Source organism: Asterias rubens, chromosome 21 (genome assembly GCF_902459465.1).
Source record: "Asterias rubens chromosome 21, eAstRub1.3, whole genome shotgun sequence".
Taxonomy (NCBI): Eukaryota; Metazoa; Echinodermata; class Asteroidea; order Forcipulatida; family Asteriidae; genus Asterias; species Asterias rubens.
Genome location: NC_047082.1, coordinates 9,655,585 through 9,680,769, shown reverse-complemented (window position 1 = coordinate 9,680,769; position 25,185 = coordinate 9,655,585). Strand labels below are relative to the sequence as shown.

The 25,185-nt window shown below is 39.7% G+C and overlaps 2 protein-coding genes across 5 annotated transcripts in view; one reads left to right on the top strand and one right to left on the bottom strand.

Annotated features, from left to right (window-relative positions):
• Nucleotides 1–17,000, top strand: part of LOC117304869 (laminin subunit alpha-like) — a 65,308-nt gene extending 48,308 nt beyond the window's left edge. The window contains exons 53-74 of the mRNA XM_033789498.1: nucleotides 237–327; nucleotides 932–1,318; nucleotides 2,060–2,214; nucleotides 3,400–3,561; nucleotides 3,987–4,117; nucleotides 4,967–5,111; nucleotides 5,935–6,059; nucleotides 6,793–6,964; nucleotides 7,376–7,545; nucleotides 8,095–8,202; nucleotides 8,613–8,730; nucleotides 9,306–9,452; nucleotides 9,790–9,935; nucleotides 10,449–10,628; nucleotides 11,349–11,639; nucleotides 11,795–11,984; nucleotides 12,209–12,376; nucleotides 12,930–13,086; nucleotides 13,647–13,777; nucleotides 14,385–14,487; nucleotides 15,893–16,015; nucleotides 16,609–17,000. Of these exons, the coding sequence (XP_033645389.1) occupies nucleotides 237–327; nucleotides 932–1,318; nucleotides 2,060–2,214; nucleotides 3,400–3,561; nucleotides 3,987–4,117; nucleotides 4,967–5,111; nucleotides 5,935–6,059; nucleotides 6,793–6,964; nucleotides 7,376–7,545; nucleotides 8,095–8,202; nucleotides 8,613–8,730; nucleotides 9,306–9,452; nucleotides 9,790–9,935; nucleotides 10,449–10,628; nucleotides 11,349–11,639; nucleotides 11,795–11,984; nucleotides 12,209–12,376; nucleotides 12,930–13,086; nucleotides 13,647–13,777; nucleotides 14,385–14,487; nucleotides 15,893–16,015; nucleotides 16,609–16,760 (3,552 nt within the window). The 3' untranslated portion in view covers nucleotides 16,761–17,000. The remainder of the gene's footprint in view (nucleotides 1–236; nucleotides 328–931; nucleotides 1,319–2,059; nucleotides 2,215–3,399; nucleotides 3,562–3,986; nucleotides 4,118–4,966; nucleotides 5,112–5,934; nucleotides 6,060–6,792; nucleotides 6,965–7,375; nucleotides 7,546–8,094; nucleotides 8,203–8,612; nucleotides 8,731–9,305; nucleotides 9,453–9,789; nucleotides 9,936–10,448; nucleotides 10,629–11,348; nucleotides 11,640–11,794; nucleotides 11,985–12,208; nucleotides 12,377–12,929; nucleotides 13,087–13,646; nucleotides 13,778–14,384; nucleotides 14,488–15,892; nucleotides 16,016–16,608) is intronic.
• Nucleotides 17,001–17,099: 99 nt separating this feature from the next.
• Nucleotides 17,100–24,703, bottom strand: LOC117304870 (putative IQ motif and ankyrin repeat domain-containing protein). Of its 4 annotated transcripts, XM_033789501.1 has the most exons (7): nucleotides 24,615–24,703; nucleotides 24,148–24,230; nucleotides 23,647–23,789; nucleotides 23,080–23,233; nucleotides 22,190–22,324; nucleotides 20,730–20,858; nucleotides 17,100–19,814 (listed from the first exon to the last, which is right to left on the bottom strand). In XM_033789501.1, exons 3-7 carry the CDS (start codon nucleotides 23,756–23,758, stop codon nucleotides 19,664–19,666), a joined length of 681 nt encoding a protein of 226 aa, XP_033645392.1. In that variant the 5' UTR covers nucleotides 23,759–23,789; nucleotides 24,148–24,230; nucleotides 24,615–24,703; the 3' UTR covers nucleotides 17,100–19,663. The 4 variants fall into 4 exon arrangements, with proteins under 4 accessions (XP_033645392.1, XP_033645391.1, XP_033645394.1 ...); XM_033789500.1 differs by lacking the exon at nucleotides 24,148–24,230; XM_033789503.1 differs by lacking the exon at nucleotides 24,148–24,230 and having other exon boundaries at nucleotides 23,647–23,771.
• Nucleotides 24,704–25,185: the final 482 nt, after the last annotated feature.

Here is a 25,185-nt window from a genome sequence, read left to right as displayed (position 1 = left end):
CTCCTAATCTGGTCCTTTTTCAGGATCTACCAGGATCTTCTTTTAAGTAGCTGCTATCTTTTCCAGGACCTCTTGGTTCTCTTTAGGAACTTACTTCTGTTTAGAAACTTTTTTTTTTCTTTTTTCGGAGCTCCTAGTTGTGCTTACGAACTGCGAGTTTTTTTTTCCAGCTTGAGTCGTTCCTATTTTTTGTTAGCAGACATCCTATTAACGTGGTCACTCTTTCCTTTCTGCAGGCAAATAGCTTCGGAGATCGTCCCGCCGAATCACTGAAGAAGAGTCGACGTCTAGTCAGGAAGGCCAACACTGCTAACGAAGACCTAGCAGGTAAATTTATCACAATTGCTCCGTTCATTGATTTTGTAATGTTTCCTTTGGACATGGAAGCGGGGACAGTTTGAAATATTATTTGTTATGACTGAGATAAATAACTCACATTGTGGAATGTTTTTTTGTAAAAACGTCAGTGATAGTTCTTTTATTTGAAATGTAAAATGGAAATATATTCAAAAAACTTTTATCCGATTGGGAAATTAAAGCATAGGTATAAGAAAAACAACTTAACGATATCATTTTTTTGACCACCGGAGATGTGTTGATAGTATAAAACATTGTGAGAAACAGCTCCCTCTGAAATAACGTAGTTTTTTAGAAAGTGGTCTGAAGTCTTATTCATGTATCTGAAAGCACACAAATTTGTGCAACAAGGGTGTTTTTTAATAGATGGAAGTTTGCATCGGGATAAAGAGTATTATTTTTTTTTCTGATGTTTTTTCTCTAGTTATTTTCTTGTAACTTTGATGACCAATTGAGCAAAAATTTTCACAGGTTTGTTATTTCATTCAATCGTTGGGATACACCAAAAAGATAATTTGACAACAACCAAACATTTCCAGTGCCTTTAATAACTTGTTGACATGGTTTATGGCAGGACTGGACAGTAAACTCAGTGAAGTCGGACAGAGTGTAGGTGACGTAAAAGACCGATTGGATGGAACCGATGGTCGCCTCGCAGCCATCCGTCGTGCCATGGATAACATTCCCGACGAGGGCAGTGTCTGTGACATCACAGTGTGCCCAGAAGGGTTTCCGGACTGCAAGCCTGGCTTCACCGGACAGGACTGTGATATCAGCAAGCTAGGGGAGCAGGCTCAAGACGCAGTGGACACGGCTATGGATGCTAACGCTAAGGCCACCCAAGCTTCTAACATTATAACCAATATCAAGACCCAGCTGCCGGAGCTTCAGACAAAGGTTGATCAGATCCCACTTGATATTAACGCTGCAGTTCAGGCTAGTAACATTGCCGATGATGCCAGTAAGTGCTTCTCACTGTTGATGATGTAACTGATAGCTTGTATTTGACAAACAATCCTACTACCCTTCTCCACAGTGGTTAGACTGCAGTACTTGCAATCACAAGGTTGTGGGTTCGACTCCCCTAGCCTACCCCTGATTTCACAATGACTAGAATAAATATTGTCGTCTAGTTATTGAATCACAATTTCTTGATTTGTGCAATTCATAATCATAGACGTTAAACCAATGTGTGTATGAGAGAGATTGGCTGTTGCCAGCTTGGTGTTTATATCCCTGTTGGAGTTTGCCGAGTTCCCTTTATCATTCAAACACTCATTTCCCGCAGGCAGCCAACACGCCCCACTACACAGGGCACCTGCACACAATGGGCAGAAAACCAAAGCTCTCCTTTCAGGAGAACCAATCAGAGTTGTGATTGAATCTACACTGAAGCACCTGAACCCCCTATAAAAAGCCAAAATGTCTCACACTCTTTAGTCTACTGGGCCCAATTTTACTCTGTGGCACTAGAGAAGTCTCTTGAGTTTCAAAAAATGTACTCGGCGGTAGTAGAGTATAAATCAAGACAAGTTCAACCCGGCAAGTAAATATCCACAAAGTGTTATCGCAAACTAAATATACATGGATTCCCCTACCTGCTGTCTACAAAAGCTGTCCAAAACACTTGGCAATCACCTGCTCCAAAAAAATAATTAACAAATAATCAAACTAAATCACCTTTTATTTGTTTCCCCCAAAGGCAAGCGAGCAAGGGACAACATCGGAGAGATTCGTAATCTTGACCGTACTCTGACCGCTAAGCATGCTGACATCCAGAATATGACCCTTGGCCTTCAATACAACCTGGAAGAGATCAAGAGAAAGATTGCTAACGCTCGTACTATCGCTGATGGTGTAAGTAAAGTTCCCATTTCAGACACCCCCCCCCCCCCCCAGAGACGCGCCGAACCAAACAGTTGAAGAGCGACTCTAGGTTGACCCAAGCAATTTTTGTTTTCAGACAGGCAACCTTAACATAACATTTACATTGGCTCGCCTCATGACAAGATCGATGTCTGAAACCAAGGCGCTTCAGAGTCGTTCTGAACGACTGCAACAGTTGATCTTTTGACTGCTAGCGCGTCCATTCGCTCCTTACTGTTTTAATCAGTGTCAATGTTACGTATTTCCTCTGTACGCTTGATTTGAATGCCAAATGTTTAAGTAATACATATTTATATATATAGGATGTCACTCGCTAACGAGTATGACTATCGGGGGGGCTGTCACTCGCTAACGAGTATGACTATCGGGGGGGGGGGGGGCACAATATCTGCATTGGAGGGACGCTTCCTCAGGATGGACCGCTCTCTCGTGACGTCGTGGCTTCTTTTCATAATAAAAAGTTTGCGTGTAGTTCCAGGCCTGATTATCTGTTTCTTGTCTTGCAGGGATGAGATTTGTCAGTCTTTTATCTTAATTCAGGCTTTTAATGTCGGCCTAGTGAAGAAATTCAGACAGTATTTTTTTCCCACATACAAAGAAATCCGGCTGTTTGGTCAACTTCTCTAGTGCTGCAAGACACTGTTCAAAAAAGCTCCTCTTAGTCTATTGCTCCTTGGTTCACCAAAAGGTGGAAATGCCATCATTTCAATTAAAGGCCAGGGACACTATTGGTAATTACTCAAAATAGTTATTAGCATAAAACCTTTCTTGGTTACAAGTAATGGGGAGAGGTTGATGGTATGAAACATTGTGAGAAACGTCTCCCTCTGAAGTGCTATAGTTTCCGAGAAAGAAGTAATTTTCCACAAATTTGATTTCGAGACCTCAAGATTCAGAACTTGAGGTCTCGAAATCAACCATCTAAACGCACACAACTTTGTGTTACAAAGGGTTATTTTTCTTTTTTCTTTTCATTATTATCTTGTAACTTCGATGACCGAATGAGCTCAAATTTCCACAGGTTGGTTATTTTATGCATATGTTGAGATACACCATCTGTGAAGGCTAGTCTTTGACAATTACCAATAGTGTCCAGGGTCTTAAAACCTTAGAAGTTGTATCCCAGTATCAGACCTTCTTGTCTTTGTCATTCAGGTGAAAGTGGCCATGAAATTCCAAGCGGATACAGTCGTTGAACTTCGTCAACCCGAACCAGAAGACTTTGATGGCCAAGCAGCTTATACCTCCTCCTCTTTGTTCTTCAAGACACAGCAGCCTGATGCTCTTCTTTACTTCATCGGTGGACCCTCACCTGATGTAAGAAATCACAATTGTTTTTATTTTTTTGTTATACTTTTTTTTTTATGCAAGTCGCCAGACACACGAGGCCTGAAGGCCACTTCAAGGTGTGGGCTACAATTTTTTTTTTTCAGAGGCCGTTGCCACCTACTCGTAGGGCTGAAACAGGGTTATCCCTTTACAGTCCATAGTCCATGTTCTATGTAGAGTGTCGTGGCCAAACGGTTAAGGGCACCAGACTCTCTGGTGTCTAAAGCCTGATGCATACTTTTTGAAGTAACAGGGCTGTTTTCACAGGAGTTGGTCAAAGGGCAACCGATGCGAGTTATTTGTTACGTCCAAATTCTTATTGCATTCGCAGGAAGTATGTGAACCGGGCTTAACTGTATAAAACTGATTTTTTTTTCTCGGTAAATTTATTATATATTTTTTCACCGACACAGGATGACTATTATTCCTTGGGTGTGGAGAATCACAATGTCGTCCTTCGTTACAATCTTGGAGATGGAGATGAAGAAGTAGTAGTTGCTAAGGATGTCAACGATTACAAGTGGCATGAAGTCATCACCGAAAGGTTAGATATTATAGGGATGTGATTTCTCTGTTTTTAACAGGAATCCCATTTTTTGCCCTGAAAAAAAAAAAAAAATTCTGTGTCCCCCCCACCACCAACCCCATTCAACTAATGAAGATAAAACCACATAATAACGCCCAAGATTGTAGTGTGGGGCTTTAAAAACCAAAGATTAATGTTAATATTGGGCTTCATGCTCCCACGTTTTTGAGCTTGCATGCTTTCGCGTTGAGAGTTCAGGTTTTTTTCTCAACAGCCTATCACATCCCTGGATATTAATAAGTCGGTTATTTGCGACTCTGCTCCAACTTTGTTCTGTTTTCCAGTGTGGATTGTGTTATTGTCAAGAAACTTTATTAGAGATGTTCAGTCTCTCATGCTTTGTCTTTTGCTTTATCTACGTCTCTCTTTTCCTCGTCTTCTTTAAGTGCTGACACTTCCATGTAACATGTTCGAATAAAAAGGCTCACTAGGTTACAAAGCTTTCTAATAAATACCAATTCTGCCGCCGATTTTACTAATGCTAGGATTAACCATAACTCGAGTTAGGACCAATAATCCGTCCTAACTTAGGATGGGTTCAATGCGTCCTACGTATTTGGATACGGAACTGAACCCGTCCTAAGTCCTAAGATTAATCCTAACTTAGGATGGGTTCAATGCGTCCTACGTATTTGAATACGGAACTGAACCCGTCCTAAGTCCTAAGATTAATCCTAAGTTAGGAAGAGCTCTGGTCTAGTAAACAATTCGAACTCAAGCTCATGGATCCCCCCCCCCAAGTACAAGCCCTTTGAGTTCTCTGTTGGTTCCCAAATCCTCATGGTTTGTTGTTATCCCTTCTCTCAGGAATGGACGATTCACCAAGGTGATTGTCAAGGGTATGGGACAGAACGACGTTCTTCAAGACTCTATATCTGCAGGAGACGCCAGCATTCTCAATTTCAACCAGGATGCTCACTATTTTGTCGGTGGTATACCTCCAGATATCACGGTAAGTTAAGAGTAACTATTCATCTAAATATGAATAGCGGGTACAACCATGTGTAAAATCTCTTTTGAGGGAGTGTTGGCTCCCTGAAAAGAGCCGGTTTGGTCTCGGCGTTTCAAACAGTAAACTCTGCTTGTCTTTACGGTAAGTTAGTTTGTCAATCATCTCTCCAGCCTCAAGACAAATGTAGATGATTTGGTTATAATAATAATATGGGTGGTCTGTGGAGGAGGCAGAAGTGGCAGCTCAAGACCGGTCTATTTGGAAGCATCTCACAAGTCAGGCAGCCGGTGCAGAAATGCATGATGCTAAGCGATGATGATGATGAATAATAATAATATCGAAGTCCTATATAGCTTATATAGAGATGAATTCTGAGGACCAAGTATGTAGCACCTTATAAGGGTTTACAAGGTGCTACGGCGCATCCAGCAGCCACAGTGCCCCTAGCGGGTAGTGCCCCTAGCGGGTAGTGCCCCTAGCGGGTAGTGCCCCTAGCGGGTAGTGCCCCTAGCGGGTAGTGCCCCTAGCGGGTAGTGCCCCTAGCGGGATTTGAACCTCGGTTCTATCTTGAGTTACATGTAGGACAAGTAACTCGTCCTAACCAAAGATGGGTTCATCGCGTCCTAACGTCTATTGTTACAGAACTTAACTCGTCCTAAGTCCTAAGATTAATCCTAAAGTAGGAAGAGTTTGGTGAAATTGTTGGCAGAGAGGGAAGGCAAGGCAAGACACCACCGCACCCACTCGACCGCTCAATAAGAGAGCTCATTAATTGTGATATTAAGAAATTCATGAGATTTTCTTGTTCTTTTTTGTGTTTTAGTGGTTGCCAAATGCGATACCCAATCGACTCTTCCAAGGAGGTATTGATGAGTTTACATTAAATGGACGCCCAATGACCCTCTGGAACTTTGACAGAGCCATCGACGCCAATGAAGGAATCTTAAGGTACGTAATACAACAACTTGAACCTTGGTGGAAGTGTCTTAAAGAAAATGACACCAAGTGAGAATACTGGTCTCTGACAATTATTAGCAAAGGTGTCCAGTGCCTTTTACCTTGATAAATTGTTCACAGGTAGGATGGCTGGTGTGTTTATCGAAAACTAGAGGATTGAATTATTATTCAATTATTATTATTTATACTATTAAGTATTATTTATACAGGGTAGCCCCTGGGGAAACATTTTTAAACCATTGTTTCTCCTTGCCTGGTGCATGATTCCCCCATCCTACAATCTGGACTGTTTTAAGAGGAATATCAATTTCTACTGTGAGTTCTTTTCACATTCAAGAACTGGTTCTTCTTGTAGCCCATTCCAAGAGTGGCTTTTATTTTAGCCTTGTTTGGGCGAGCTTGCATAAAAAAAAATTAAAAAAATGTTTCCAATACCTTACCATTTCTATCCCGCCTACCCCAGGAACGAAACAGTCAACACTGCCATCGATTCTGAGCTAGAAGGATCCATGTTTTTACCTTTCCATTTCTATCCCGGCCTACCCCAGGAACGAAACAGTCAACACTGCCATCGATTCTGAGCTAGAAAGAACCATGTTTTTAATACCTTTCCATTTCTATCCCGGCCTACCCCAGGAACGAAACAGTCAACACTGCCATCGATTCTGAGGTAGAAGGAACCATGTTTTTAATACCTTTCCATTTCTATCCCGGCCTACCCCAGGAACGACACAGTCAACACCGCTATCGATTCTGAGCTAGAAGGAACCATGTTTAATGGCAAGGGATACATCCTCCTGTCCAGTAGCGAATTCAACGCCAGAGGTCAATCAAGCATCAAAATCATCTTCAAGACCTACCAGGCGAACGGTCTGCTGTTCTTCATGGGTAGTGAGGTAGGTCTGGTACCCTTCACCTCTCTGACTCCTTTGAACTCTAGTTCAGTCTTAGACTGGTCCTCTAAAGACATGCATAGGGCCCAATTTCATAGAGCTGCTAAGCACACAAATTTGCTTAGCATGAATTCTTTTCCTTTTTATTGTTTTGAGTAACTCGTCCTAACTTATGATTAGTTCAATGCGTCCTAACGTCTATGGTAACGGAAATGAAGTCTTAAGATTAATCCTAAGTGAGGAAGATTTTGGTGAAATCGACGGCTGAGCTGCTTTTTGATGTGATCACAAAGTCGCAATATCTGCCTCTAATGGAAAGCTGTTATTGTACCCAAGATAATTTTCAAAAAAGGGCAAGAGATTTTGTTTGTTGGCAATTTTTAACTTTAAGTTTGTCTTTGTGGACTTTTCTAGGGGAAATACCTCTCCATCGAACTCAAAGGAGGTCGTATCCAGTTTGAATTTGACCTCGGGACTGGTCCCCTGACTCTCATCACAGATGGGACATATAACAATGGAGAACAGACTGCAGTGAGAGCTTCTATGAGCTCCAAAACTGGTAGACTAAGTGTCGAGTCAATAAAGTAAGTAATGTCTCTTTTATTTTGGATTTTGAACAAAGAGAAATTGATTGGAGCTGGAAATGAACCAACAACCTCTCAAAAACTTATGTGACGGAAACCATTCGTTTTAATAAATAAAGTGATTCAAATATGCCTAAAGGGTCAAATTTAAAAGGTTAAAGGAACGTTACACAATTGGTAAGAAACAAAAGTTGTGAAGATCACAGATTTACATAAAACTTACACCGTCTAACTTCCCTTGAAATATTTCTGTCTGAAATGTCAAATTTGATGAGAAATAAATAATCTAACTTCGCGTTTGGAGTTTATGGCTCAGTGAGCGTTTTATTCATTTTTGTTTTGGCATCGATGCAGTGCAAAATTTGTTAAAGGTTTTTCACTATTCTCTCGTGACCCAGAAGGCCGATCGATCTCAAACGTCTACAGGTTTGTCAGTTTATGTAATTATGGTGGATTACATTAAGATCTTACATTGCCAGCAACTGTTTTGTTAGCAAAAATCAATTCTGTAATGTTCCTTTAATATTGTTGTTTTTCTATTTATTGCAGCGGTGAAGAGACGAAGTCTGGAACATCCCCTGGTGACGGAACTACACTTTCAGTATCGGAATACTTCTATCTCGGAGGTTTGGTTGCAATCCCTGACGATATGTTCCCGTAAGTCAATTATTTTTTATATTTCAAAGATGTCCCATCGTCTTAAAAAAGTCAAGACTACTTGTTCTGTCAATGAAACTAGAAGACGTCAAAGATTTTCCATCCCATTTTGAGTTCTTTGAAAAAAGTGTGACGGCAAATCACTCGGGTGGGATTTGAACCCACAACATTTGCATTGCTAGAGCAGATGTTGGCTAGAGGTATTTTGAATTCTTAGCAGCAGGAGTCCATCTGGGTTGTTGATAATCATTTATTGAGAGGATGTTATAATATTTTGTTGTTTTTTCCCCCTACACCAATGTGTATTCAGCACTGTACACTCAGTAAGTCGACTCGGGTAGGATTCAAACCCACAAACTTTGCACTGCTAGAGCAGAAGTCTGACATTTTTTATTGATCTTGCATTTCAGGCGAGTCACCCGTATAGGATTCCGTGGATGCTTGCGTGAGGTAACCTACGGGCTCACCTCCATCAACCCATTGAACAATCTGGGCAGCATTGGAATCTACCCCAACTGTATCCCACAGGTAAAAAAGAGAAGTGCAAAGTTCAACAACCAATTACTCTTAAAACCTGACGTATTTAAACCTTGTACTGTGAGAGAACCCTTGGGTTACCTTGGGGTTTAATTGAAGGTGTACGATCAGTAATCACTATTAAATATAATGACAATAAAAACTTCTGTGGTTTTACAAATTTTTGACTTGTGCAGTATATAACAACTTTTGATTGATTGATTGATTGATTGATTGATTGATTGATTGATTGATTGATTGATTGATTGATCGTTTGATCGGTTAATTGATTGATTCAGGTTGATTGGTTGGTTGGTTGATTGACTGATTGTGTTTGTGATTTGTTGGTTTGTTGATTGATATGTTAAAAATTGTAATCAAAATCGAATGTCATCATAATTGGTCGAAAAATTATTTATAGGACTACCAATGTTATGTGATTATCTTCTTGATATGATTTGATCTTATTTGATCTGATTTAATCTGATTGATTGTATTTGATTCTATTTGATCTGATTTGATTCTTTACGATCTGATTTAATTTGATCTGATCTAAGTTGATTTGGTTTGATTCGATTTGATTATAGATTGCGAAGATGGTATCCTTCAACGGACCCTATGGTGGCTACATATCTCGTACACCCATCGATCTGAACGGTGACTCTGACATGATCTTTAAGTTCCGCACCAGTGAAGCGGACGGTGTTATGGTCTTCTCATCCAACGCTGACAAGGTACGTAACGTTTTCTTAAAGACGACCTACGGGATTAATCCTTTTCATGCACCATTCCTTTATTGAAAATATTATGTACACCTCAATTTTTTGTAGCGTTTCTTTTTAATTTGGACCCCCCCCCCAAAAAACCCCCAAAAAACCCAAAAAACTAGCTCACAAGAGCACCCTTGAGAGTCCCGTTTCCCATTCTGAAAACTGTGGCCTAGTTGTCTTTTCATTTGGTTTTACAAATATATTAAACTAATGAAATCAAACCAAATGGAAAAGACAAAAGTTCCGGGAATTAATTTGTAATTTGATGTTCTTTTTTTCTTGGTTTCCTTCCCTCCATCAGTCTGAATTCGTTGCTGTATTGATATATTCCGGCTACGTACACGTCGTCGCTGACAGCGGATCGGACAGCATTGTGGTTCAGTCAAACCAAGATGGTTACAATGACGGAGAATGGCATACGGTCTCTGTGTCCAAGAGAGGAAAGAAGTAAGAGTTTCATTCTATCATCTGGCAGGGGGATCAAAAAGCTCACTTGACCCGCCCTGTCCAGTGTTTAGCAGGCAGGTGTCGATTTCACCAAACTCTTCCTAACTTAGTAATTAATCTTAGGACTTTAGGATGAGTTAAGTTTCGTAACAATAGAGGTTAGAATGACAGAGAATGGCATACGGTCTCTGTGTCCAAGAGAAGAAAGAAGTAAGAATTTCATCAGGCAAGGGGATCCCAAAGCTCACTGGACCCCTTGTCCAGTGCTTTGCAGGCAGGCTCGATTGCCTGTATACCCCCCTGGTTATTGCCTACACGCCCCTCAGGTGCTAACCGCGGGTTAGCGAGCATTTGCCCTTGCTGACAATAAAAAACTTTATGAAATAGAAGTTCTGCTTAGGGAAACGCTGTAATCACAAAACATCTGCTTACATGTTTTATGAGTTCGGCCCCTAGTTGACACGTTGTCTTCTACTGATGTTTAATAATTTTGTTTCTACACTTTGTTTACAGGTTGACCCTCATAGTTGACGATGTCGACTCGGCATTCCAGCGATTCCAGAAGAGATCGATGCGGACTGACGGTTACTTCCTCATCGGAGGCTTCCCTAGGGCGGACTTCTTCCCCGCTGCCATTCTTCCAATAAACAAAAATTTCATTGGTTGCATATCGGATCTGGCAGTAGGATTTGAGTAAGTGACCTTGTTTGTTTGTTTGTTTTATTTTCATGTGTACATCAACAAAATTACAGGAATATTGTTTACAAGTAAATAAATAAAGTTATACTCTCAGTAAGTTACAAGTGGGGGTTGCAACCAGAGGAGGTAACCTCCCTGTATTGGAGCACCCAAACTGCTGTAGAATGCTGCACTGGTATGAACTATGTGTTGCAATCGAGCAAAATGATTCCTTTGTCGACCAAAGTCATTGTTTATTGGTGGATACATTTGAAAAGAGCATTTATGTATGCTTTATTACTGTTAAAACCTTGGGTTGATACCACCTTTTGTTCAAAGGTTGTGAAAGTAGAAACACCACGGGATGCAAGAGAAAGAAAATGAGAAAAAGGGGGTTTAAAGTCGAGCTGTTTTTTTTTGAACGACTTTTAGCACATTTTCTTTCATTGCTAATTTTAAGCCTTTTTATGCTATTTATAACTGGTCCTGCCGTCGATTTCACAAAACTCTTCCTAACTTAAGACTAATCTTAGGACTTAGGACGAGTCCCAACCCTGCACTGTAGCATGCAGACCTTAAGATTAATCCTAAGTTAAGACGAGTTACTTGTCTTAACTCGAGATAGGACGAGTCCTAATTCTTTGTGAAATCGACCCCTGCTTTCTAGTTTATGATAATCAAATGGCACACCCTTAATAAAGCCATAATTTTGAAATACTTTCCTCTTGTCAACAGAGCCATCAGCTTCTCCGATCAGATCATCTCCGATAACAACGCCAATCTCAACAGCTGTCCAATTGGATCCCTGGTACCTACCGAAGCCTCGTCCAACACCACTGGGGCCGATTTCACTCGTGCTACCATGCCAACCACTCCAATGAACACTCCTAAATCCAGAACCTGTGCCCTGCCGAGGGTTGCCGGTGCTGGGCAGCAGCTCGCTGAGGACGTCGGGGCTCAGCAGTTTGGAATCACAGAAGAGACTCGATTGGAGTTCCCACAATTGGATCAGAAGTATAAGAGAAAGTGAGTTGTGAAGAGTTTGTTTCTTGGTTTACTGGTTTCTCCGTTCTTAACAAGGAATACTTGTGGAATGGGCGCAACACAAATCAATAAATTGGTGTTATTATTATTATTACTTATCATAAACGGCTGATCTTTCTGTGTATTCTCTCCATCAGTTTGGAAATGCAGATTGAGGTGAAGACTGCCGCTCGTAACGGTCTGATCATGTTCACCACGGACACTCGTCACATCGACTACACGGGAATGTTTATGCGTGACGGCAAGTTTGTGTTTGGATGGGATTATGGGAGTGGACCTAAGCTGATTGAATCACCAGACCCTATCAACGATGGAAACTGGCACACTGTGAGTCACCATGCAAATCGTTAAAACTAAACTATTTTGTTGTGGAATTTTTTTTACCAATATTTTAAAAACTACAGCACCTAAGCAAGTAATATTTGAAGGGAGTTTTTCTACCATCATTATCTTTAAATTAAATGTAAAACTGTGGACATTTGTGTTTTGTGTCATAAAAAGAATGACCCAAACCCTTAAACAACATTGCATTTATTTTTCTTTGATTCTAGGTGAAAGTGAACCGAGTCGGTGCTGTTGGGGAGGTCTACGTCGATGGCGTGTTGGTCAACAAGGATGAGATAGGTGGGGCCAATCGCTTCCTTCGCACCACTACACCGATATACTTGGGTGGTGTTGATCCCGATGTTAGAGATGAAATGAAAGACAACAAAGTCGATGTAAGTTGTTAAAAGCTGTAGTTGTAAATATTGGCCTAATTTTTGTAACCGATGTCATTTCGGGGAGTTTACTCTTTTAGTGCCATGGTCACACATGAACGATCAATTTTATGTGTTCCGAAAGTGCCATTATCGTACATGTCAATCTTCCTTATGTCACGGGTGCGATGCGAACCCCCTGCGTGTATTTTTGTATTACGTAATTAGTTGCTTTACATTGCATGGCTAGCGCCCTCGGCGGGCTGCTTTCCGTTCAAGATCATTCTGTTTTGGGCCGAAGATCGGTACTGACATCTTTTGTGTCTTCACCCAACTGATTCACCGTTTTCACTGATTATAAAAAAAATGAAACAGCTACTAGCACACTTGCCGTTTCTGCCCGTACTTTTTCACAAGAGTACTCTTAGTATTGTTTGAAATATGGACCTTCCCCCCCAAAATAAATAAATAAATAAATAAATGGATGAATAGTGGAATGCCAAGCTAACTGATCTTACTGGTCTGTCACTAAAAACCATGTTAATCATAAATTATTTTCTCCTGTATTGTGCAGCCTGCATCTCGGGTCAGCTTTGTTGGTTGTCTTCGTAACTTCTTGTTAGAGGGCGTTTCTTTGGGTGATCCAGTCGAGAATATCGAGGTCCAGCCATGCACTGGGATCCTAGAACCTGGAGTGTTCTTTGGCTCAGACGGAGGTTATGTTAAACAGAGTAAGTGGCGGTTCAACTGCTGTCCAAAATTGTTTAGTCTAATTTTAGAACCCCCTTTTCACCCCCCCCCCCCCCAATTCCCCTCACTCTTTCCCCAGCCCCCACCCCCTTTCCAGATGGATTACTCACAGTGTAAACTGATTCATTACTTTGTATACTTCCATGGAAAATGTTGCACCAGTCAAAAGGTCGAGAACCAACCCTCAAGCAGGGTCCTATTTCATGGCATTGCTTAAAGGATTTGGGTACTTTTTGTAACATACAATACACAATGTCCTCAGAGATGTCACGAAAGTACGTTTTACGTGTAGCTAAAATGATTTTTGTTTCACTGAGAACCACTCTAAACCCACTTTTTCCCCTCTTCATAGCTGATCGCCTTGTTTTGTACTGTCTTGTTTTCCCTTCTTTCTTCAGCGCCTTGTATCCTTTAGCAATTTGGCGCTTATCAAATACAGTTATTATTATTATAATTATTATTATTATTATTATTATTATTATTATTCTATCCACCTTTGCAAAGCCTCAATCTTGAATTCCCCCTTTTCATCATTCTACAGCTTTGTCCTTCTCTGTGGGACAGAACTTTGACATGCGTATGTCCATCAAGCCCAGAGTGTCTACAGCCATCTTAATGTCTGTCCAGAATCCTAGGGGTGACTTCTTGTCTATGGAGTTGCTCGATGGCGTGGTGAGTTTACACCCGAGGGGTCTACCCAATTATTTATTATTTTATTTATTAAGTTATGTTTATACAGGTTAGCCCCATCAGTGTAAAAACACTGTTCTCCCTGGGGGCCTTGTAGAAAAAGCAAAACACAGAACAAGAGATAAAAAAATACACCTGTATAAAGAACAACCCCCACAAAAGCACCAACAGCACTCTATACCACCAGGAACAAAACAGAGAGAAAAGGCAACAAAAAGCCAATAATGCAAAATAAATCAATGACTCCGTAAACGTCAGTACCTAGAAGTGAAGGGTTTAGCCCAGTTCACACTTGCTGCGATTGCGTATACTGAGTATACAGTGCTATTACACATCGGTGTATGGGTAAAAACCGAAATTAACACAAATAACTTATTGTGACACATGAAATTTTGCTTCGCATGAAGCATTTTGCAGGATGGATGAACTAGGCTTTGTGGGAAAATGACGATGGAGCAAGGGTTCACTGAGATTCATTTTTTACCGAACCACAAGGGAAACTCTGGCTGAGTTAATAGGTCCGTTTGGTTGTCAATTCTATTTTCTACAACAAAATGTTAACAATTGTTTTTGTGTTCTGCTTTGACAGCTGTTTTTGACGGCTGAGAATGGCGATGGACCTAACGAGGCAACGTACACACCACCAGAGGGCTCCACTTACCTCTGCGATGGTAACTGGCATGACATCCAAGGTAGGTACTCACGATTAATTTAGTGAAGTACTGAGAGTCTGGAGAGGGATTGTAATTGTAAATTTATTGCAATTTCTAATCTTGTTATTTTACAGTTTATATATAATACTTATGCAGGCTTCTAGATTTTGCAGAATTTACTGATTATTAAAATAAAAAAAATGGTTGATTCTCCACTGCTTGTCTTTAGCTCTGTTCATGGTTTGCTTTTCGCTGGTCCTAATTTGGGTAATTTTTTTCTTTGCCATTATCTGTATAATTGGCTCATTATCTGTACAATTTACATTCTCTCCCATCTGTTTTTGTTGTTGTTGTTGTCTTTGCCTATTGTTGTAGCATTATGTCTAGGGCTGTTAACCACAGGCCTCTGCTTATTTGAACAGTCTTCTTACTCCTTATATTGTTACATTTTTTTTCAGTATCATTGTCATTGGTAGTGTTTAATCTTTGCTTGTATTGTACCACTATAAATTTGTCCTATTGATTTGGTCTTTTCTTATTGTCAGTCTGAATAAAAAGTGTAATTGAACTGAATTTAATTGAATTAAACTCTCAATTAAATTTCTTTGTTTATATTTTTGAATTGTTGTTGTTGTCGTTGTTGTTGTTGTTGAAGAAGTCATCCAGTTACTGTTTACGTTCTAACAATAAGTTGTTTTTATCTTTCACACGACCAAAATTTTACAAACATTGGGTGACAGATTCGTTTCATCGTGATGAAACTATGGAATGAACTGCCATTAGACATTCAACATTCTCAACCCATTGAAATTTTTAAGCGAAAAAAAAGAAAGAATTATTTTTGGTTTTAATCTTGCATTTGTGTAACTGTGCTTAAATGTAGATTTTTAAGTAGTCTTTAATTCTTCAGTACTTTTTATCTAAAATGTTTTAACACTATTTGTAATTTTCAAAGACTAGCCTTCACAGTTGGTGTATCTCAACATATGCATAAAATAACAAACCTGTGAAAATTTGAGCTCAATCGGTCATCGAACTTGCGAGATAATAATGAAAGACAAAAACACCCTTGTCACACGAAGTTGTGTGCGTTTAGATGCTTGATTTCGGGACCTCAAATTCTAAACTTGAGGTCTCGAAATCAAGTTCGTGGAAAATTACTTCTTTCTCGAAAACTACGCCACTTCAGAGGGAGCCGTTTCTCACAATGTTTTATACCATCAACCTCTACCCATTACTCGTTACCAAGTAAGGTTTTATGCCAATAACTATTTTGAGTAATTACCAATAGTGTCCACTGCCTTTAAGTACTAAATAATTCTTCAGTACTTTTTATCTAAAATGTTTTTAAAACTTCCTGTTGTTAAGCTCGCTTCATCATTTTTGTTAAAATTGCGCAATATAAATCTCTTATGATGATTATTATTACTATTTCTGTTGACAGTTATCAAAGAGGGCCACAGCCTTCAGTTGATTGTTGATGGTGATCCAGGGCCTAGAGTTGAAGGGTCTGGTAATGCCGTCGCTGCTAACACCAAACATCCTCTCTACTTTGGTGGTCTCCCAGGTAAGTCCTTGTTTATGTGATCAATTGTTTTCTCGTCTTTAACAATTTTTCATACTTTTACTTTGTACTATCTATTAGCTTGCCCTACGGTACTGATGATTTTAAAATGTTAGAGTCCAGTTTGTATGTGTATTGAATCTTGCCGTTTTGATGGTTACTGGCTTCTGTTTATTCTAGTTTTAAAGTGGTCTTAGCTCTTATATGTTTGCCTCTCATTTAGTTTACTTAACTTGTCATGGATTTTCTCAACTGTTTAATTTTTACTGTTTACACACATGCCCCTTAGGCTACTCTGTCTTAATAAATTAGTAAAAACAAAAAAAAATGGTGATGGAGCATAATTGGGTATGGATTTGCAACACTCCATGCGCGTCAAATTACTACAAGGATTTGTGCAATGTTAAAGTTATAACATTGACTTTTTCTTGTTGTCTAGGGTGGGATTCAAACCCACAAACCTTTGCATTGCTAGAGCAGATTTATTCAAGAAGTTATAAGAAGTTAATATTAGTTTATTATAGTCGCTTTTAAGAACTAAATCCAAGAAGTTACCAAACCATCTTGTTAATCTTGCTATCTTGCTCCATGTGTAGATGAACCCGAAACGTTTCATCGAGGCATCTCAACCAACGAGAAGTACGTCGGCTGCATGCGTGATGTCACGATAAGAGGGGATCTTTTGGACTTCAAGACGGCAGCTGAGATTGAGGGTGATGTCAGCACAATGTCTTGCCCCGCCTTCTAAGAAAGAGGCGGGCCGAAGTTCATTGATGATGCATCTGTTTGAAATCCCTCATCTGTAATCATTTTTAGATAAGCTTTTTTAACCTTTCGTTTTAACTTTGAAGTGAATGTAATGTTATAGGCTGTACCTGTGTTTTGTACTTAAAGTGGTGTAAAGAGATGGGCGGTCTTAGCTCTTTTAAATCAGTACAGGCTGTTATTTTTTTTTAAATAAAATGCATTAAGAATTTGAACTTGGATTTTAAAACGGACTCCGACTGGAAACTGATGATTTGAGTAAGCTAGGAATGTCACAATCACAAGATGGGAAGTTGTTTTTTCAAGACAACCTTTCTTCTATGGTAGGTGTAACAAACTTACTTTAAATTATGACAATGATTTTTAATTTTTTTTATTTTTAGAGTGTACCTTCTTGACTTTGAGTATGACCACTACGGATGCTAATACATGTTTGTGCCCCAGCATGAAATTTGCAGCAAAACAAAGATTTGGTCTGTAGGGGCTGTCCAAAGTCAAGGAGTTATATTCATGGTTAAGATATATCCCAGCTATGGCTATGGCTAGAGTACTCAGCCAGCAGCCAAAGCCATTTGTCATAGACTTTCAATTCAGCTTGGTGTAGACCATTGCTCATAAGTATGATATTATTTCTCTATAAGTCATCACTACTTCTTAAGCTCTCCATCAACTTCTTTAAGATTTCTTGAAGGAGCGACAAATTACAAATATGTTGGGATACATCTTAACCATTAACTTAGTTATGTAGTGTTATTAGTTTTTTTCTTACTAACATGTTCCCCAACCAGTACTTAACAGTTTTTAAATCAAAAACATTCTATTTTTGTAAGTCCATTTCTAAAAAGATTGATAAATTTTACATTCACAAAGTACTACTTTTGAAGGCTATAGTGCACAGCAATCATGTTTTAATCATTTTCTAAAGACTGGAGTGTTTTTATTAAGAGTTTTTGAAACTGTTTAAGCGTTTGCTCAATGCCATACTACAATAATGCACACAGACACTGTGTGTGTAGCAAATCTTGTTTTTAGCTATACAAGGAAAATGCATGGAACCATTTAAGACGTACATATACTGTACTCTAGCTGCTAACCTTTTTGGCTCGATGGAATCTGCCAAGGAAAGATAAATTTATAAGCATTTTCTGTATAAGGGATTCGGACCCACCTCTAGCTTTCAGACTATCTCTGTGGTCTAGTGGTAAGACATCTGCTCTAGCAATTGGTTCGAATCCCACCCGAGTGATTTGCCTGTCGATTTTGTTCAAAGAACTCAGGAAAGTACTGAGCATCCAGTGCCACTCATCGGTGTATAAGGGTAAAACTACTTCATATTTTCAGTACAATTATTACTAAATGCTCCCTCAATTTCCCAATCTTATCGGTGTGTTATGCTCGGAATTTATAGACCCTTCTAGAGTAGAGTAATGGTTTTTATAAAAGCAAATAGGAAAAAAACTACTAACCCGGAGGTTGCAGAAATGGAACTGGGTCAACTTGACAGGTTTTGAACAACGGTTCAGCCTAGTTGCTAGTAACAGGGCTTGGTTACAGGTGTTTTGAGTCATCTGGTAGCCGCTTTGTTCTTACTACAATACAAATCAAAAGGCTCTTGCGAAAGCAAGGATTCAACCAGGCTTTGGCTACAAATCAAAAGGCTCTTGTGAAAGCAAGGATTCAACCTGGCTTTGGCTATCAAGCCAGAGCCAAGACCCTGGTTTTGAAAATGCCCTTGGATTCAAAATGAAGATTGAGATAATTTAGGTTGGTTCCATTGCTTTGTAATACAGGAAATAGTGTGTTTGTCATTGTGTTATTCTGGGAGCCAGATGGCCTCGGTCAAAATCATCAACCAATAGGGAAAAGGGTAATTTCATGGTCCTTGCTGTTCTAAAAAAATATGCAAAAATTGCAACAGTACTTTTACAATCACAGATTGCGAGCACTAGTAAAATGCGTTCAATTTTTGTCATTGCCTGTTTTATAATTGTGAAACATATTTTTAAAAAAAATTGTAAAGTAAAAACTTTATCTTTAATCAATGGTGCTGACAGTTTTTGTTAATGTGTGTTTTTAATTTGTTTTAACTATTTTTTTACAGGTATCTGTTTTTAATAATAAAAAAAATATCAACTCTTCTGCAACCCCAAATGATGTGAAAAAAAGTGAATTTATTTGTTGTTGAATTGTGAATATAGGACAAAAGACAAACTACCAGTTAGCTCCAAAGTTGAAGGTGGGAAATATATTTAATATTTTATTCAATCAATTTATACAAATAATATAAGCTCTCATATATATTTCTCATTTGTTTACACTGGACGGATAAGATACAACAAATGTTTACATGAATTCCATTTAAACAAATTTTTAAATTTCTACCTTTTGAATCATTGAAAAGACTTCACACACACACGCACGCACGTACACACTAAAAAAACACATTGCTGTTCAAGCTGAACCAAATAATTGAATTAAGTACATGAAAAGTTCAATGTCTGAAAAAGTTATGAGCGTCTGGACGCGCTTCAAGTCAAAAGAATAGACTGCTGCAGTCGTTCTGAACGACGCTGAGCCAAACCTAATTTAATTGTTGTGTTCAGTTCGCCTGTCTGGAACCAAAATTTATTTGGCTGGACCTAGAGTTGCTCCTAATCTATTTGGTTTGGGGCGATTCTACAGCGCCTGTCTGAATTGAGTGTAACTCTCAATAAGTTTAGTCAAGTTAAGTTAAGTTAAAAAAAGTAACGTGTGGCTCCAAGTCTGAGGAATTCAAATTTAACTTGTGTAAATAAGCAAGTCATTGTATCAGACATTATTCAAATGTAATGTTTGTAAATTGCTTATTTCACCAATGCCAGACGGTTTGTACCCAAAGAAAACTCATCAGCTGATCTCAACCAAAAAGACTTGTTTCTTCAGAGATTCAGGAGGGCCGATCTTGGAGAGGAGGATAAACGTGAAGTTCTCGATTTCTGAGAGGAATCTTATAGCGTCATACTCTGAACCATCAGATTCCTTAACGAGGGAAATGTACCTGGGGAATGAAGAATCAATGACAAAGTTACAGGATTGGTCCTTGAGGACAGAAAAAAATTCTCAATCTTAGAGCCATGGGACCCTTTCAGTAAACAGTATTGTCCAAGGCCCTTACTTCATGTATCACAACTGATATAAAAATAACAAACCTGTGAAAATGTAGGCTCAATCGGTCGTCGGAGTCGGGAACAAATAACGGGAAAACCCACCCTTGTATCCGCACGTTTTGCTGTGTCATGACATGTGTTTAAAATAAATCGGTAATTCTCGATATCGAGTTTGATATTGTTTTACTGTTCTCTCAAAAAGTAAAGCATTTCATGGAATAATATTTCAAGAGAAGTCTTTCACCACTACCTTCTGTAAACCCTGTAAGTTATTTGTAAATCTGTAAACTTTTATTTTGTTTTCTGCACCGAAAGGTTCCAATGGCTTTAAAGGCAAATTATACCTAATAATAATAATAATAATAATAATAATACTAATAAAGACTTGTAATGCGCACATACATGTATCCACCTTGCTGGGTGTTAAAGACGCAGTAAAAACCAAACAAATAAAAAGGAAAAAAACAGACACAACAAAATTAGTCCTGGAAAACCTTCGACATAAGATAAGTTTTGAGAAGAGATTTGAATTTTGTGGAACAAAAGACAAGATCTAAGATTAAGTGCTAGAGGGTTCCTTTGGTTTTAAGAACCATTTGGTTGTTTGTAATCCTACATAAATGTAGTTGTACACAGTAAAACTAACATGTGAAAATTTCATTTCAAAAGGTGAGTGTTTTTGAGGTATTTTGCAACAACTCCTGAGCAAATATGTTCACGCAGGAAGAATACCCCTACTAGAAATACACAAACCATGAACATGCTTAAAAGAATTCCTAAATAGACGGAGGATGTTTAGAACTTACTTTTCTTCTTTCAGAATCTCCTTGGAGAGAATATCTCCCATGAGCCCTTTCTGTACCAAATCAAACTTTTTGACGCAGGCATCAAACAAATCACAGTCACCCAAATTGACCACAACAGGCTTCCCATACCTACAAAAGAAAACGGAAATACTGTATTTGTTTAAACGATCAAAACAGCTTGGTCTTCTGATGTGTATTAAAGCCACTGGACACTATTGGTAACTACTCAAAATAATTATTAGGATAAAACCTTTCTTGGTGACGAGTAATGGGGAGAGGTTGATAGTATAAAACATTGTGAGAAACGGCTCTCTCTGGAGTGATGTAGTTATTTTCCACAAATTTGATTTCGAGACCTCAGATTTAGAATTTTAGGTCTGGAAATCAAGCATCTAAACGCACACAACTTCGTGTGACAAGGGTGTTTTTTCTTTCATTCTTATCTCGCAACTTTGACGACCCGTTGAGCTCAAATTTTCACAGGTTTGTTATTTTACGGTATGTTGAGATACACTAAGTGAAAAGACTGGTCGTTGACAATTACCAATAGTGTCCAGTGTCGTTAATCTTCAACACTGGCAGACGCGCTGAGGTACAGCTGTAGCTGAAGCTGCTGTTTCGGACCCAGCCTTAGTCTGAGAACTTTAGCACACGCTGAACCAAATAAGCACTTGTTCGGCTAGTGGTTGGAACTTGAACAGTGTGGAACAAGGGTGCTGCATCGTATATTGTGAATCTGGCGGATTATCAAACCTGTTCATCAGAACATATAAACTTTGGGTAATTTTTTTCTTTTGTTTCTCTTCGCACCTTTACACACCGACGACCAATGAAGTGCTTGTATGGCTAGGATGGTTGGAACTCATACACTGTGGAACAAGGGTACTACACTGGTAATGGACTATAGTAATTTATAACACACCTCTTGCTTGTTCTGTATTCTGGTAGGCTGAAACACGGTCACATGGGATAAAACAACATAGTATAGTCTAGTGATCGCCTGGCGTGTTTGCGGGAGCGAGTTCCCGAGCGGGCACTAGTCTTTGAAAATAGTGCCCGGTTACAGCGCCCTCTCTTGACTTGAATCGTGAACAGCAACTACAAAACTTCCTTTCTTTTCCAGATTTCTGTTCTTATTTCACATTAAAGAATGAGCTGTGTTATAAAACACATATTGACTGGCATAATTCGGTAACTAGTGTACGTCTATTCCCCCTCGGGCCTGTGAGTGACCAGAATCACTCAAAGTCCCTCGGGGGAATAGACGTATACTAGTTACCTCATTGCCAGTCAATATGTGTATAATATTGTTAATCTGGCGGATTATCAAATCCGTTCATAAGAACATAAACTTTGGGTAATTTTCAGGGAACTTTCTGCAGTATCAGGAAGATTTTGACAGTCTGAAAACTGATATATATGTCATAAAATAGATAAGGTCTACATCTACACTTACTAACCTCAAACCTCCTAGTAGGGCCATACGTATGGTTTCTGGACTCAAACTATCTGGATTCATAGCCTGTATCATGTTACAGTCCCGATATTGCAGAAAGGTGGCTGAATTACCAGAAACATCGTAGACAAACGGCCACCTGTTTGATTGAAATAAGAAAACACAAACTTAACATGGAGTTTTAATGATTGCCTTTGCCAATGACTCAAATGAACTATTGTATTTTAGAGGATAATAATAAATGTTGATAACCCGGAGGGCGCTTCAAAGTGCTTAAAACATTACCCCTGGTCACTGGACAATTTAAATCATCCCATAAACCATCTCAGCTCCCCGTTGGGGAGTACGCAGCCTGTGCAACAAATATGCGCTACTAAGCTAAATCAATCACAAGAACCATCTGAGATGGTTTAAGGAATGATTTAAGGCCCAGTGACCAGGGTAATAATGTCGGAAGCGCTTTGAGACACCCCTCAGGCGTGGGTGGAGAGAAGCAATTATAGTTAAGTGTCTTGCTCAGGGACACAAGTGTCAAGACCGGGACTCGAACCCACACTCTGCTGAACAGAAACACCAGAACTTGAGTTAAGTGCTCTTTTCCACTCTTATCCGCTCGGCCACGACACCTGAGGTTGTCAAGTGTGAATGAGAACATCATAGCAGGGCAGACGGGGAGGGGGGTTGAGAGAGAGGGAGAGCCAGGGGAAGTAGCGGGAGTAGGAAGTCAGGGGGGGGGGGAGTTAAGGATGGAAAGAGAAGAGAAAGGTAAAGGAATTGGGGCACCCTTATAAAGCAACACAAGACTTCTTGGGACACTAGGTGGCACCAGACTTAAGTTCATCATTCCTGAAAATGTACGCATTCCCAACTCTCTGAGTAAGAATATTCTCTTACCTGTTAGTTTCCCGATAAGCGGCAGTCTTAGCCAGCACTTCTTGGGTCAGGGCAGCAAGCGCGATTGTAATTCCTTGTGCTACAGGTTCTGCTTCTGGTTTTGGCTCAGGCTTCGCTTCAGGTTTTGCCACAGGCTTCTTCACGGCCGCACCCGCTAGTAAAAGAAAAATATAGAATTTGTGAGGTTACTCCTTTACGATCTCTCCCCCATCCCACCCCACCCCAATCTTGCCCTTTTCCCCTTTGTATTAATCTAGCTCCTACTTATTCTCATTATAATTAAATTTTGTTTTCTTTAATGCGACCACATCAATATTCACCCAAGATTGTTAATGAAATTATCTAGCCTCTAGCTACCGGGCAATTTCAGTGGTCTAGTTGGTATGAAACTGCTCTAGAATTGCGAAGGTCGTGGGTTTTACCACCCGAGTACCTATGATTTTTTTTCACAGAGCTTGGGTTAGTCGAGTTTACAGTGCTAACACACATTGGTGTATGTAAAACTAATTAATATTCTTTATTCCTGATGCAAATTTCCATCTATTAGATGAAATTATCCATCCTCACGTTTTTTACTGGCTGTAGCTGTAGTTGTTGGTTTCTTGGTCGGTGACTTAGTGGTAGCCGCCTTGCTAGCGGGTTTTTTAACAGCAGGTGAAGCAGGTTTCTTTGGAGGCATCTTGGAGTCTGGTCTGGAGTTGTGTTGTACACTAACTAACAGAGATTAGATTCAGTCAATCTTGTTGGAATTCCTGCTTAATAAAAAAATCATAATGTACAAACTTATAAATCCCACCAAATCTTCAAAAGTAGTTCCATTCACAATCTTGTCCTAAACGACAACAATATAAAACCGAATTAGACGACGCTCTCCTGACCTCCTTGTTAAGTTCCCCAGCGGAAGCTTCAGGAGGAAAACCTACCAAGTACCATTCCAAATCATCAAGAGATTCAAGGGGAGGATTCAATGATGATGATGCGATGAAAGAGAGAAAGAGACACAGCTGTGGCTTGAGTGTCAAACAATTCTAAGTAAACTGTAAATTATCATTGGTATAAAAGTCTTACCAAGATGCCACGATGCAGTGTGGAGGTTAGCTGGGTATGCAGCTCAACGGTCGGCCCCTTATCTTTCCGGTATCGACCGAGAGCTAGAGATAGATGCCACACACACGTCATGACAAAGCATGAAACTGCTGAGTTAACTGTGTCAACAAACACCAACTAAATAAACGGACGCTCCAGCAGCATTACATCACATTCTTGTGCAAAATTAAGACGGCGTTTGAATGGATGCAGCACTTGACGGTAAATGTTTCAAGCAAATAATTTATCAAAGGCATTCCGAGATGTTACGTAATTTTTGACAATAAATAACAATTAAAAACCAGCTATCGTGTATAGGATGGTCGTCGGTTATTGCATGCGCATGCCTGTCAGTACATGCTCATAGATCAGTGCAGTGAGACTATTGAACATCTCAAAAATACCCATTCCATGACACTATTTTTTAAATCAGCTAGAATAGTACCTACATTAACTGTCTTCATATAATTGCTAAGACGACGAGTTGATGATGTCCCCCGCCCGAAGAGCAGATGCTACAGTCCCCCCCTGATGTAAAGTTCTGCGTGAAAAGTTTACTTCTCGGTTCATCTCACAGCGCCCTCTTTTGAATTATATTCCTCCTCGTCTCACAGAGGGGACGGAGGGGTGTCGCATGCAATCGTGTCCGCTCGGACGCTGCTGCACAATGCAATTGTGTCCGCCCGGACACATTTGCATATGCAGTTGTGTCCGCCCCCGTGCAAAGCTGTCTTTGCAGTGAATTAAACGCCCTTGGTCGACGGAACACGTTCGCCATTTTTTTTAAAAAGCTAAGTGCATGTCATGAATGACATGGGAAATGTTCGGCCGTTGTGTATTATCGCTGCAATCATGTGAACATTCATTCTGCATAATAAAAGTATACGTAGGCTGTGCATGCACGCTAGCTTACAAGCGCACATACATGTACAGTCATACATGTCCATCGGACGGTTTTTGCATAGCCCCGGACACGATTGCATATGCAAAAGTGTCCGGATCGGACAGTTTTGCATGGCG

Coding starts and splice junctions, on each gene's coding strand:
- LOC117304870 (XM_033789501.1), bottom strand. CDS start 23,758: ATGCCTCCAAAGAAACCTGCTTCACCTGCTGTTAAAAAACCCGCTAGC. Junction 23,234..23,646: donor AGCTACAGCCAGTAAAAAAC/GTGAGGATGGAT, acceptor TTCTTTTACTAG/CGGGTGCGGCCGTGAAGAAG. Junction 20,859..22,189: donor GCCCTACTAGGAGGTTTGAG/GTTAGTAAGTGT, acceptor TTTCTTTTGTAG/GTATGGGAAGCCTGTTGTGG.